General features: G+C 36.6%; 1 protein-coding gene across 1 annotated transcript in view; it reads left to right on the top strand.

Moving 5' to 3' along the window:
- The window catches only part of IMPL1 (myo-inositol monophosphatase like 1), a 77635-nt gene that overhangs the window by 40423 nt on the left and 22187 nt on the right, over positions 1 to 15025 (top strand). Inside the window, exons 4-6 of the mRNA XM_010277855.3 lie at positions 3902 to 3990; positions 7547 to 7604; positions 8128 to 8180. Coding sequence (XP_010276157.1) covers positions 3902 to 3990; positions 7547 to 7604; positions 8128 to 8180 — 200 coding nt within the window. The remainder of the gene's footprint in view (positions 1 to 3901; positions 3991 to 7546; positions 7605 to 8127; positions 8181 to 15025) is intronic.

Genomic DNA, 15025 nt, shown 5'->3' with positions numbered 1-15025 from the left:
TGGTTTGGGAAGTTTAGTAAAGTGGTGAAGAATTTTGGAATGAAACAATGCCAGGTTGACCACTTGGTGTTCAACCATGATTCAGAAGCCGAAAAGATTTTACTAGTGGTCTATGTGGATGATATTGTCATATCTGGTTGTGACAAATTGGGGATCGATAAACTAAAGGTCTTTTTGCAAAACCGTTTTCAAACAAAAGACCTTGGGACATTGAAGTATTTCTTGGGTATAGAAGTTGCTAGATCAAAATAAGGTGTAAACCTATGCCAAAGAAATTATGTTCTTGATCTGCTAGATGAAACATGACTGTTAGGTGCAAAACCGACTGAATCTCCCATGGAGCCAAATGTTAAGTTGAGTAGTGATACAGGGGAAATATTTGATGATCCTGGAAGGTATAGACGGTTAGTGGAGAAGCTGAACTAATTGACTATCACGAGACCAGACATCTCCTTTGCAGTCAGTGTGGTGAGCCAATTTATACAGAACCCTTGGATACCTCACTGGGATGCAGTTCTTAGAATTATAAGGTACCTGAAGGGAGCTCCGGGCCGTGGGTTATTGTACAAACCAGGAGGAAGACTTAAGGTAATTGGGTATACAGTTGTAGATTGGGCAGGCTCTGTGTCTGATAGAAGATCTACTACAGGTTACTGCACATTTCTTGGAGGAAATCTTGTGACATGGAAGAGTAAGAAGTAGACGGTTGTGGCAAGGAGTAGTGCTGAAGCCGAATACAGAGCCATGGCACACACTACATGTGAATTAGTATGGCTGAGGAATCTCCTACAAGAAATCGGGTTCTGCATGGATAGACCTATGAAATTGTACTGTGACAATCAAGCTGCACTCCACATCTCATCTAACCCTGTTTTTCATGAGAGAACAAAATACATAGAGATTGATTGCCACTTTGTGAGGGAGAAGATCCTTACTGGAGAGATAAGCATAGAACATGTGGGCTCAGGTGATCAATGGGCAGATTTGTTTACAAAAGGCTTAAGCTTAGGGAGAGTGAACTATATATGTAACAAGCTAGGATTATATGACATATATTCTCCAACTTGAGGGGGAGTGTTAGAGCTAGCCGAATAAAGGTAGATTAGTCATTCTATTTCTGTTAAGTTATGTGCTTATGTAGCAGTTTTAATAGAGACTTCTTGTCCCATACTTAAGTGGGGGGCAGTTTAGTCTTTGTACAACTAATTAGAGGTTAATCCATATTAGCATCGACTGATAGGGTTTATGCTATCAGATTCGACTGTTCTTCCTCCTTTTTTCTCTCTTACTCTCTACTGGTTCAAACTACTTAAACAGAGCTGTCAAAACAGAAACAATATCAAGAACACTTCTTGATCAAATCCACAAGTGGAGATCGAACTGGGTAGGGGCGGCAATAACTGGGGAAGAGTTCTGTAGTTTGCTGTTGTGTGTTTAATCTAAAGAATTCGCCCCCTATTTATAGCCTTCTCTGCATCAGCCTCGTAATCTAATTAGGAGAGAGTTTCCTAATCCAAATCTTATATTTGGATCTAGACTCTTAAATGGATAAGACTTATCTTATCCTTCAGCTAATCCTAATAAGTTCAAAACTGAATTCGCCCCCTTTTAATTAACTAACTTAAATCAGTTCGAATTGGGCCTTAGGCCCACATTAAGCTTATGTGCTCACTTACTCTTTAACCTACTGCCCAGTTGGCTGTCTTTGTATGGCATGGGACACATTGATCTACACATCAGCCTAATCTCACAAGTGTCCAGTTTAAGGGTACTACACAACAACACACCACAATGACACAAATCAATTATGTACTTTATTCATTTACAATAAATGTCAAAAGATACATAAATTTGATTGGAGCTAAGGGCATAACTGTCTAACATGAAATTGAACTTTGATGGAAGCACTATAGGTAATCCAGGCCCATCTGGTATAGGAGGTGTTTTCAGAGATAATGAAGGCAACATAATGGCTTTGTTTTAAAGTCCAATAGGAGTTGGAGATTCCTTAAGAGCGGAAATCTTGGCACTACATCAAGGTGTAAAACTGGCCAAACAAGTGGGGCTACAGAAGATTTAGATAGAGGGAGACTCCAAGTTGGTAATTGGGTGGATGCAATCAGGGCAGCTGGGAATTTGACAATATAGACGGCTGATAAGGGAAATTCTTAGCATAACAAGGGAGGTGAGTGTTTGGTTCAAGTGGGTAAGGAGATCAGCAAATGGTTTTGCTGACGCCCTAACAAAACAAGGGACTGTAAGGGAGAGTCTTTATTGGGCAGTGCTGTAATGTTTGATGTTTATTGGATCAACCTTTTCTGATAAGGGTTGAATTCTGTATTTCAGTTTAATTTATCTCTAATGAGAGTTATCGTTTCTGATCAAATAAAAAAAAAATCCACACATTCACTTTCCACTAAACTGCATCTAAAATTTTCCTTACTTCGACAAAAGCCCATTTGGGTTGGTCCCACCACATGATGCAACACCATTAAATGTTTGTGGATTGATAGGCATGCAGGCATCATTCTGTAATCTTTTTTTGATGAATAATGAGTGAATTTTTTAATAGTTTGACATCATTCTGTAATCTTCCTTACGGAGTGATTTAAAAGGGCACCACAAGATGCTTGCATTCCTTTTACCCTATATGGTCCAGAAAATTGCTAAAGGTAACTTATTGGACACAGCCCTATCCCTTTGCTCAGTCCTGCAGATAGCTAGATACTACCATCCATAGAAGTTCTCTCCTGGGAAGCACCCTTTTACCAGAAAAAAATGAAAGTAAAAAAAGAGGAGCTATAGAAGTTGTTATACCTAGAGGATTAATGCCTATGGAAATAAAGGGAGAAACCTAAGTTTATGACTCTTATATGTGAATTTGGAAGATATTTCTCCCTTTTGTTGTCATAGACATTGTTCTTATTGACATAAACAACATCTATGGTTCATCTACTTTTTTCACTTTTTACCCATTTGTGAGAAGTAGGAAAATCTTGGGCTGACAAGCATGTGAATGCAGGTTCAATTCCGAGGGCAGCCACTTTGTGCAAAATATGTCATGGTTAGTTTTGTATCCAGTCCATCCCTCCCATGATCCTGGATTCTGGGATCAACACTGGATAATGATCCTTGTCTTGGCAACAAGAAGATAATAATCGATCATGAAAAAGGGAGACTATCCACTTTCTTAGTATCTTTTGTAGATCAATCAATATTAGAATCGTTTAAACAATTATGCTTGAAGGCTAAGTTTTTGAACTTCAAGGGCATCTTGGTTTAAGGGGGCTGACATGTTGTCTTAGGATGGCTAAAGAAGGATGAAGCAGGATCACGGAGATATAGGTGCATAATGAGTGAAAATCAGAAAGCTAGCAGAAGAGTTGAGAATGGCATACAATTGGATTCCTAGTTCAGCAAATTCTATAGCGGATTGGCTAGCCAAACAAGGGGTAAATCAGAGAGATTTGTATTGTGGAATAGTAAATTAGGGGTAACTTCTTTCTCATGTACAGGCTTATGTAAGAAGGCTAGTCGAGGTTAGCTATCTTAGTGGGTGCAAGATTTCCGGTGTATATATTTTTGAAAGGTATATTTTTCTGATGTATATATAACAGTTACTGATGAAAAGAGGCTATTTTGTGGTTTGGGCCTTCATAATCCTTGATCTTTTCTCCCCATTCATTGTTTTAACTGTTCTATTTATGCAAACTTTTCAGTGCTACTTTCTTTTGATATGTTTTCTTGACTCTTGTTATAGTTCTTCTGGGTTTTGCTTATCAAAAAAGAAAAAAAAAGAAACAGATAGAAGAATCAACCTTCCAGGTTATGCCTTTTGTTTCTGTTGTTATCTTTTCTAAATATTGCTAAATCAGTTTAGTTTTCTTCGTCATGACTTCAGATGGAACAACAAATTTTGCACATGGCTATCCGAGTTTTGCAGTATCAGTAGGAGTTTTATTTCGAGGAAAGCCAGCTGCTGCTGCTGTGGTAATTAGTCTTTCCTGATGTAACTTGTTTTTTCATCATTTCATTGTTTCTTGTTTTTTTTTTTTTTATGTTCCAATACATGATAAAAGAAGGAAAATATGTAACTTATGATTTTTATTCCAGAAAACTCAAATATTGTTTCCTCCAATATTTTAAAAGTTATTCTTCAGGTGCACCAGGCTCATAGTTACAAGTAAGGTTCACTGTGCTGAGTGCACCTCACCTGGGTCACACCCAAACCTAGGTGTATCTGACCTAGCTTATTGCCATGATTTGTTTAATTAACCTTGAATTTGACATAGCTAATTTACTATCATATAGGTCACAATATTATTTTTAGAATTTATAGGTGTAGCATATGTAGCACATGATTCTATGAGCTAAAACCTTCATTTGGGTAACATGATGCCCAAATCAATTCAGCCAACAAGATCTTATTTCTTTCAAAATTTCGATTTGCATATTTTTATATATTAAGCTTTTTGTTTATTTAGGGGCCGTTTGGCAAGCCAAATGGGGCCTTAGATTTTTTAGAGTGGCACCTCACTTCATTCAGTTGTGGCCTTCATGCCTTGTGCCTTGGTCTCTAGGAATCTCTTGTCCTTTAATTGCTAATCTCCCTTTAGAATACTGGGTTCCTCTATTACTGTAATTAAAAAATGAGGTGGACCAAATGGCATATACATTAGATTTTATCAGATTAAATTCAACAATTTCCAACTCCATGTCTTGAATGGCCCAGGTGTTTTCTTATATTTTATTAGCCAACAAAAATTCTTTGCTTTCCTCTCCAAAACTAACTAGCCTAAATGTTCATTCAATCAATTCAAACTGTTAAAACTTGCTAAACCACAGCCAATTGCATTCTTTTCCCTTAATTCTTCTTCTGAATTATCAGGGTCTTTCTCTTGGATTTCGAGGCAAATACAGTGTATTTGAGGGGGAGTGTCCCCAAGGCAAAGTTACAACATTGTGTAAGCAAGCTGGGCATGACTAATATCTATGTCAGCTTGAGGGGGAGTGTAGAGATAATGGCCTTAATTTCTTTGTTTTTCTTTAAGTTATGTTTATGACTTGTGTTAGTAGGTAGCATGGTTTAAAATGTCCCTAATTTCCCTAATATTTCCACGACATATTTCCATTTCCATGGGTAGTGACACAAAATTTTACCCGAATCGACATTTCCCCAATGAACACTACCAACACTATGTGGAGTACAACAAATAGTTTCCACAACATATTTCCATTTCCATGGGTAGTGACACGAAATTTTACCCGAATCGACATTTCCCCAATGAACACTACCAACACTATGTGGAGTACAACAAATAGTTTCCACAACATATTTCCATTTCCACTTCCATGGGTAGTGACATGAAACTTTACTGGAATCAACATATTTCCCAGTAAACACTACCAATACTGTGTGGAGTCCAAGAGATAGTATTATAACATAAGTTGGTACAATATTGTAAATATGTTAAGTAACAATTTTATTGTCCACCTAACTTACATGATTACCACTTTGAGCTAGCTCAATATTCATGTCAAACATGAAGTTAAATATTAGTTTTTTGTTTGTGTAATAGATTATTTGGTTGATCTATTACAATCATTTACATTTTCTATGAGTTAAAATTTTGCTTTAACTCATTTTATCATGAAGCTCTGAATCTTAAAGTTTACAGGGCAACTTCAGAACGTATTCTTTTGTCTATAACCTTAGTTACTTAGCTTTGTTTAATGATTTGCAACAAGATAATAATTTAAAAAGGTGTTCCTATGCTTCTTTTATCATTTCATAAAATATCTTTCTATATGTTGCATATTTTAAAATGTTTCCACCATGTCTATAATTTTTACAATATTTCCATACGATATTTCCGACATTTCCGACATGTTTCTTATATTTGGATGACCGATATTTCCACCAACATCGATATTTTAAACCTTGGTAGGTAGTGGGCCTTAGTTTTGGGCATGCTTTCTTGTTTTTTATTGTTTTTGATTGCTGTCTTTAGTGATGGATGCCCTAGTATGGGCACTCATGCAATTGTCCTTATTTTTTACAACAAAAGAATAAAAGAGATCATTGGGGGCTGAAGAGTTTTTTTTTTTTTGAACGACTCTCTTCTTTCTTTCCTTCCATCTTCTTCCTCCATCACTTCTCCCTCTTCAATCTCCTTTTCTCCTATTTATTTTCTTTTAATTTGGATTATTGCAGGTGTGGTTTACAACTCTCTACTTGGAATGAAGCTGATATATGCTCATTTTTACTATTTGATTGAGTTAAAGAGTATGGCCTACTGATCTTTTCGACCGGAAATGTGACATTAGAGATTTATAGATGGCCTGCCACTGATTAGGTCAATCAGAGCCTTTTGTGTTTCATCTTTGTTTTGAACGCCCTACCCTTACTCTCTTTGTGACCATAGGATTGCTGTGTGAATGCATTTCCACATTGACTTTTCCCCTCCAAGCATGTGGAGAAGCATCTAGTCAATTTTTGGCCACTATGAGTGCCTAGTTGCCTAGTTGCACAGGTAATAACTTCATAAAATAAAGAACTAAATCTTGGCTAATTCCCTAGTTTTATATACTATTCAGCATGTGTATTAATTGAATGTATAGCAATTCTCTTTCTTGGGAACATTAAATTTCTTCTCAAAACATGGAAAATCATCATCTCTAAAAGATAAAAGGTATTTTAAATACATTAACAAGTTTTGAATAGATTAATTTAATATCAATTAGCAACTGAAGAAGGCTATAATTTTTTATGATGAAAATTGAAGATAGAGAGTAAAAGAGAAAAAGAACAAAGGTGGGGCTATTGTTATATTTAATGTAAGAGAGAGAGAGAGAGGGATAATAGAAAAACAACAAATAAAAAAGGAAATTTATTTACACATATTCTTTCTTTCTTTTCTCTTCCTAAAACTCTTTGATCTTTTAAACTTCAGTAGCAAAACTTTAAAACAAAGTACAAATGATACATATAGTATATAATAGAATGTGTTAACACACATATTAGTTAGATGTAGCAATACATGTGATATTATAATAAGGAACCCACCTTGCCATTTTTGTCACTTTGGTGGGTGCGTAATCACCCAGACGAGTACTTTATTGCTACAAGTCATGGCCTTTAGGCGAGGTGCCCTAACAAGAGTGCCTAGTCACATATGTGATGCCTTGACAACTATGCCTGAAAAGTAAACCTATCTCTGCCGAATCCATCTACTTAGCACCAAAAAGAGAAGAAATACTGCTAAATGATAGGGATCAAGCTGTAGGAGATAACACATAATTGTTTTGTGTTTGTATAAACATGAGTTCTCTTTATTAAAGATAAATAAATTGACTGGTTGTCAATAAAAAAATAGTATTTTGTGTTTGTTGTCTCTTTTTTTTTTACAATAATATGGTTTATTGCTGTTTTTTATGTTTAATTTCATAGTCTTACATCTTTCTTTGTTGAAGAAAAGTTAAAGTAGTTTTACATTTATGCATATATTTAAAAATGAAAACATGACAACATATTTTCTGTTTCTAGGTAGAGTTTGTTGGGGGCCCAATGTGTTGGAATACCCGCATATTTTCTGCATCTGCAGGTAAAATGCTAAGACTTTTTTTTTTAGATCAGCAACACAGAAATGATCCATTAAATTAAAAGATCATGTACAGCAAGAAGTTGTGGGCATACAAGAAGCCCAAAAGAAAATCCCACTAATTACAACACAGCCCCAAACATAGCCCAAAAGAAAATTCCACTAACTACAACATAGCCCAATGGAAAATCCACTAACTACAACACAGCCCAAAACATAGATTGTCTTTGAGCTCCTTGCTTAGCTAGACCATCAGCCATGCTGTTAGCTGATTTCCTAATCCATCTTATTTGAATCACTGTGCCTTTAGAAATCTGCTTGAAGTGCCTGAGCTCCTTCTTTAGCTTCCATATTACTCCTCCTTTCTTCAGCCAGTTAACAACAAATTTTGAGTCCCCTTCGATAATCAGCCTGTTAATTCCCAATTCTTTAGCTTTTTCAACACCATATACTGTTGCCATCAATTCTGAGCTCACCACATATGTAATGACTTTTGGATTATTAATTGCTTTTTTTTTTGTTTTAGGTGGTGGGGCCTTTTGTAATGGGAAAAAGATTCATGTTAGTCATACTGAGAAGGTCTGTATTACTTGGTTGATGGTTTTTTCTTACATCTTATTTGATGCCATTGGATACTATGTTTCATATTTATTTATTGATCTCTTATCTTTGCTTTTCCTAGATTCAAGTTTCTAGCTCATCGGAAGGGAAACTTTAGGGCATGTCAGTAGCCAACTAACCAAATGCTTTTTGTAGCTCTGTCTGATTGAACTAGTGAAGAATATTTGTTACTAATCTCTTTTGAAATTTTGAACAGGAAAAAGGAATAAAATAAATTATTAAAATTCCATTTCACTTCTAAGCCAACTTTTTTTGATGGATATTTACTAGATGTTCTTAGTCGAAATCAAGAAAAGGGAAATTAATCTAACTATGACATTGTTGTGTGGAAGGACGACATTGACATTTTAATTTTTTCATGAAAGGGTTATTTTGTAAACTTTCATAGTTAAGGGGTGAAATTGCAAATGTGTTATTGGGCCTCTTTGTAGTTATCAAGATGTCTTTCTAATCCTGACTACAAATTAGTTAGAATGAAACAAAGATCCCAACCTAGGGCATAGAGATAGAGTATCTTTATGGCAATGTTGTAAGACCAGGACCAGCCACAAAATCAGAATCCTTGCTAGGTTACGAGTAAAATGGTTTGACTGTGAATTATAGTTTATATCATATCTGAATGTGGTGGCTAGATGGTAGTTCCTTACCTTTTGATGCAAATGACCAGGATTCTAGTCATATATACATAACCAAAAGGTCATGAATTGAATTTTTCCTATTAGCATTTTAAGGTTTATTGATTTAGTGCTCGAGTGGGTTGTGAGAACCGGTTGGGTCATTGCAACCCAGCTGGTTTTCAAAGGTTCTTCTGGGATTTGGTTGGTTCTCCCAGCTTTTCAAAAATTTGAAAATTGGGGCTTTGAAAAGCATAAATGCCTGCCTGTTCCCAAGTTGATCAGTATGACTATTTGACCCGTCTGAGTCTTAGAACATTTTATGGTAAACCTTAGCTTGAAAAGGATGGAAATCCAAATTGGATTTGACACCTTTTCCCTTGGCATTGTGCCTAGTGTCATATGGACAGGGGCCCTTTGTTGAACCTTTTCATATGAACTTATGGTAAACATTTTCACTCCCTAGAACAAAATACAGCATCCTAATGCACTAGTTTCATGTCTTACAACATCGCTTTATTGGCTAAGGTCTTATCGATGAAACTAAAGGAGGTGCTTCATTTGGTAATGCCATATGGAGAGGAGCCTTTTTTTTTTTTTTTTGATCAATTGAGGAGCCCTTTGTTAAAGAGAGATAAATCTTAGACCAAATTCTTATAGCAAATAAAGCAGTGGAGGAATTTAGAAAATCAAGGAAAAAGGGAAGTTAGATCTGGAAAAGGCTCATGATCATGTAGACTAGGGATATCCTCAATGGGTGATGGAAAAGATGGGTTTTGGGCATATATTGTAAGGTGGATAGTGGCTTGTTTGAGATCAATTCATTTTTTGATACTTACTATTGGTTTTTCGAAAGACTGTTTTAGGCAAGGAGATCCTCTGTGCCAAATGTTGTTTATTTTGGTTGTGGAAAATTTTAGCAAACTTTTAAGGAGGGATTATGAGAGAGACATGTTTAGAGGATTTAGAGTGGGTATACTGGATTAAGTAGTGTAGAGAAGATGGGCCATTCGTTAAGTTAAACATAACCTTCTCTCTTTCACCCCTAATTCCATTTCATTAAGTTAAACTTTAATAATTTACAGAGAGGCCCCTAGTTGGGCAGAAAATTAAAAAACATAACACAAGAAAGAATAAAGCCCATTACAGCAAAGAACATGAAAAATAAAGAAGGATAAACAGCCTATGGGTCATTCAGCCCATCTTCTCTACAAGTAGTTTCTTGGTTGCAATTTTCTGATGACACTAATCTTTGGAGAGGTTAGGGGGATTCAGGATGTGAGATCCCTAAAATGAATTATGGAGATTATGGAAGAGAGAATATGGCATCAGACTTCAGATGGCTTATTTTCTTGTTCTTTCTTCATACTTGCCCAGTCGGTCAGTGCAGGATTAAACTTTCCTGTAAAAGAAATACGGTGTAAACCAATTCCTCCTAAAGTACAAACTCTTTGCTGGGAAATGTTTCTAGGGAAGGTAAACACCTGTGACGTGCTACAGAAAAAACGCCAAACATGTGCCTTTCTCCTTATGTGTGTGTTCTCTGCAAGGCTTGTGAAACCCTCTCTCACTTACTGCTCTCCTGATCATTTGTTTATTGTATTTGGGACTATTTCTGTTCTCTTTTTGGATGCAGATGGACTCCCCCACAGGACATAGTGAGTCTCTTCAACCCAACCTTCCTAAGGCAATAGAAGAAATGGGGAAGATGCATGTGGAAGACAGTACGTGCACGTGCTGCTGTGGTTTGGTCAATTTGGGAAGAGAGAAATCATAGGATCTTCAATGGAAAAAGTAAATCCTTAGAGGAGGTGATTGAAGCCATCAAAATCAGATCGGTACATAGGGTCAAAACCTTGGAATTGTTCAAAGGTATTCCTACGGATGACTTTTTAAATTGGACAGAAGTGGCACGCTCAGAACCACATAGTGAAACTATAAGAGTAGAGTGGAAACCACCAGGGGTAAATAAACTGAAACTACACTTCGATGGGAGTTCATTTGGCAACCCAGGAAGAGCAGGGTAGGGAGAGTCTTTCGAGACCATCATGGAGTAGTGTTGGCTTTGTTCTCAGGACCAATTGGGTTTGTAGACTCGATTCAAGCTGAACCAAAGTCTCTATGACAAGGATTGAAGCTTGCTAAACAGTTAGGGGCAGGAGAGTTGGAAATTGAAGGAGACTCACTTCTGATTATAACTTGGGCAAAGCAAATTGAGTTAGCACCTTGGAATCTAAGATTCACTTTTAGACAGATTGACGAACATTCAAAGAGATTTAACCCTACATTCAATTGGGTTAAGAGGGAAGCTAATGGGTTGGCAGATATGTTAATCAAGTAGGGAGCTAATAGACCATCTTATTTTGGGCATTATTGTAAACTGCTTTGTTTTGGAAAGTATTTTTTTTTATTGGAAACGGTAACTTCATTAAATAACTTTCCAGATTTAAATACAGCTGTCAACCCCTAAGTAGGTGTTGAGCCCCAGTTATCTTTCTTACAAAACTGCCCAGAACATATTCTCCCTCACAGTCCCTTGTTTAGCCAACATGTCAGCTAAACCATTAGCTGATTTCCTTGTCCATTTGAAGCATGCACCGATCTCCCTTGTTATATTGTGGATTTCCCTTATGGGCTATCTATAGATCTAGGCTCCCAACTTACCAGATTGCAGCCACTCAATCTTAATTTGGTGTAATCCCAACTGTTTTGCATATCTTACACCTTGAAGCAAGGCCAACACCTCCGCTCTCAATGAGTCCCCCACTCCTATTGGTCCTAAAAACAAAGCCACAATTCTGCCATTCTCATCTTTGAAAACTCCTCCTATACCTGAAGGGCCCGGGTTACCTCTTGAACTCCCATCAAAGTTCAATTTCACTCTTTGTTGTGTTGGTGGGGACCACAATTCCTGCACAATAGGTTTCATGGAAGTTGTAGAAACCACCACTTCCCAATTCCTATAAATTTCTTCAGCTGAGAAGTCTTTAAACAAATCCAAAGTTTTCAACCAATGAATAGTCATAATAATTATTCCTTCTACAATTGCCTCCTTGGATTTCTCCACGCCTTTAAAGATTCTATTTTTCCTTTCTTTCCAAACTGACCATAAGATAGCTGCTCTTGTGGCTCTTCACATTAATCTTTTGCGCCTCTTCGGTTGCCTGAAAAAGCTTGGGTCAAAAAGGCTTGCCACATCTAGGGGAGGTGTCCACCTACAACCAAAGATAGAAGAGAACCAAGTCCAAATAAAGCATACAAATGCACAAGAAATCAATAGGTGTGTGATCGTCTCACCAGATCCCAAGCAGAGGCTACAAACATGGGGTGATAGGCAAACATTTGGCCTTTTTCTTTGCAACATATCTAGAGTATTGATTATTTGGATAACCACCTCCCAACAAAAAGCCCGAACTTTTGGGGTGTAGGCTGACACCAAATCTCCTTTGGAGGAAAGTTCCTTACAAGGTTTGATGATTGAATGAGGATATCAATAAAGGAAGAGCAAGTGAACACACTAGAAGGGGAAAGTTTCCAAATTCTACTGTCCACATAAGATTGATCTAGGTAAGTTGACCCTAGAAGGTTAATTAATTCATCCACCATTGTCATTTCCGACTCATAATTCATCCACTAGGTAAGTTGACCCTAGAAGGTTAATTATAGGGTTTGGGAAGTATTGTATCTTAAATTCAGATTTAAATCAATAAATGAATTTCTTTGCTCATAACAATCCACAAACAACTTCAAGAAGGTGAAAATTCTTTCTTTTTGTGTTTTAGCACAAGAACTTTGATGAAGAGACCCACTCGAAGCAACGAACTCCGTGAGATCACTGTGAAAATACTCCTTTGTGTTGTCTAACTGAAAAATGTGAATCTTAGTTTGGAATTGGGTTAAGGTCATGCATTGGAAATCTTTCACAAGCTTTGGCATTTCATCTCTAGGTCGCATGGGATAAACCCAAGTATATCTAGAGTAGTCATCAATCAATGTAATAGAATACTTATAACTAGTTTCAGAAGGTATGAACAAGACAATTGTGCCATAAATAGGTTTGACTCTTACTAGACAGACTCATAGACTTTGTAGCCACAAATCCGACTTCATTTTCCAACATGTAGAGACCATCCACCATATTGCCTCTACCAATTGTCCTCTAAGAGGTCAAATCTTAGAACACACAAGAAGGGAAAAAATGGTTATTGAGCAATTCAAAGAATGAGTAATGCTACTAATGGAAAGTAAATTAATAAGCAGTTTAGGGGACATGCAGTACATTAGATAGGATAAGATCAAAAGAAAGGGAGATGTTCCTTGACCAGCAATGGTAGAGAATGATCCATTAGCCAATCTCACCTTATCTCTCCCGGAGAGGAGTTTATATGCTTGAAACAAATTGGATTTACCAGTCATGTGTTTTGAAGCCCTAGAGTCAATTATCCAAGTGTAGGCACTGTGGGAAAGGAGGTCTTGGTTTTGAGAGAGAAAGAAGTAGAGAATGGAGAAGTAAATCAGTCCTCTAAAACTGATATAAACTTGGTTAAAATTAGAGAGAAAAGTAGAAAAAAGGTAGAAGACAGCAGTACAAAGGAAGATGATGGAGAAAAGAAGAGGAAGAAGAAGAAGAGTTCAATCTCCCCTCTCTCCCCTCTCTAATCCTTTTGGTTGATCTTCCTTCACTAAGTTAATTACAAGTATGCCCTTAAGTGGGCGGCCAACTAAGCAAGAACTTAAAGTAAGCTTACAAAAAGAAGTAACAGGCCCATTAACAAACAAATAGTTAACACATTACAAAGAATAAAAGGATAGATACTAGGGACCATTTGGCCCAGTCTCTCTACACTCCCCCTCAAGCTAAGCATAGATATCAATCATGCCCAGCTTGCTTATAATATAAGCCTTATATAGTGTGTCGGTTTCCCTCTTGGAACTCCCTTGGTCAAAACATCGACCAACTGCTCTTCTGAAGCAATAAATGGCAAGCAAACTTCCCCTGAAGTAACTCTTTCCCGTATAAAATGTCTATTAACCTCAATGTGCTTAGTTCTGTCATGTTGAATAGGATTGTGAGCATAGTTGTCAAAGTGATGCCTAGGCGGGCACCTAAGCAACAAGGAACCCTTTGAGGCTCACCTTGCCTAATCGCCTAATAGTTTTCTACTTCCTGCTATAAAATACTTTTTTATTCATTCTTTTTTGTGATTATAATGATAAAATAGACATTATTAAACTAAAATAATCATTTTGTGTGTTTATATACTAATTTCTTTTTATTATATTCTTATTTATTAGGGTTTAATCAACACAAACATTGCTAAATGCTGTATTGAACCCTCAAAGACTTAAAAACCTGAACCAATAAGTAAGGAAGAACTAAAAATTTTATCTAATCAGCACATTTCCTCTTCCATATATTCTTCTTCTACTACTACTACTACCAATAATTTATATTTTCTTCTTTTCCTATAACAAAAATAAGGGTCCAGCCCCTATATTTTTTGAATTTTATTTTCCTTCTTCCTTTTCTTCTCATGAATATGTTGATTTTCTACACTTGAATATGAAATTTATACTTTTCTTATGAAAATCATGAATAGTTATAAAGAAATATGGTTATGGTACCTAGGGAACTACCCTAGGATCTATGTTTTTAACATAAAAAATCCATTGCCTAGGCATCGCCTAGGCGACTAGGCAACCAGGCGCCCCCCAGTCGCCTAGCCTCGCCTTGTCGCCTTGAAAACTATGATTGTGAGCAATGTTGGTAGATGCTTGGTTGTCATAGTAGAGCATCATTAACTTTTCATAGTCAACTCCCAATTCTTCTAAAAGTGATCATAGCCACAACAATTCTGACACACCATGTGTCATTGCCCTGTACTTTGCTTCAGTAGAGGATTTGGCAACTATAGACTGTTTCTTACTCCTATATGAGACGATGTTCCTTGCCACCAAAGCACAGTATCCCGAGGTAGATCTCCTATCATATATATATATATATATAATATATTATGTAGGTACAAGGGAAAGGACAAAACTGCCCTCCACTAAACATAAAAGAAAGAGATATACAAAGAAGAAATATATATTGTACACAAGGTACAAGATGATACAATACTCGCAATTAAGTCAGCCCATAGTATCTCGACAAGTACTTGTTCTCTGATATAATATTATTGTAGAGAA

Source organism: Nelumbo nucifera, chromosome 7, assembly GCF_055504915.1.
Source record: "Nelumbo nucifera cultivar China Antique chromosome 7, China Antique-T2T, whole genome shotgun sequence".
NCBI classification, from domain to species: Eukaryota; Viridiplantae; Streptophyta; class Magnoliopsida; order Proteales; family Nelumbonaceae; genus Nelumbo; species Nelumbo nucifera.
Note: the sequence above shows the minus strand (reverse complement) of the source record. Positions and strands in the feature narration are given on the sequence as shown.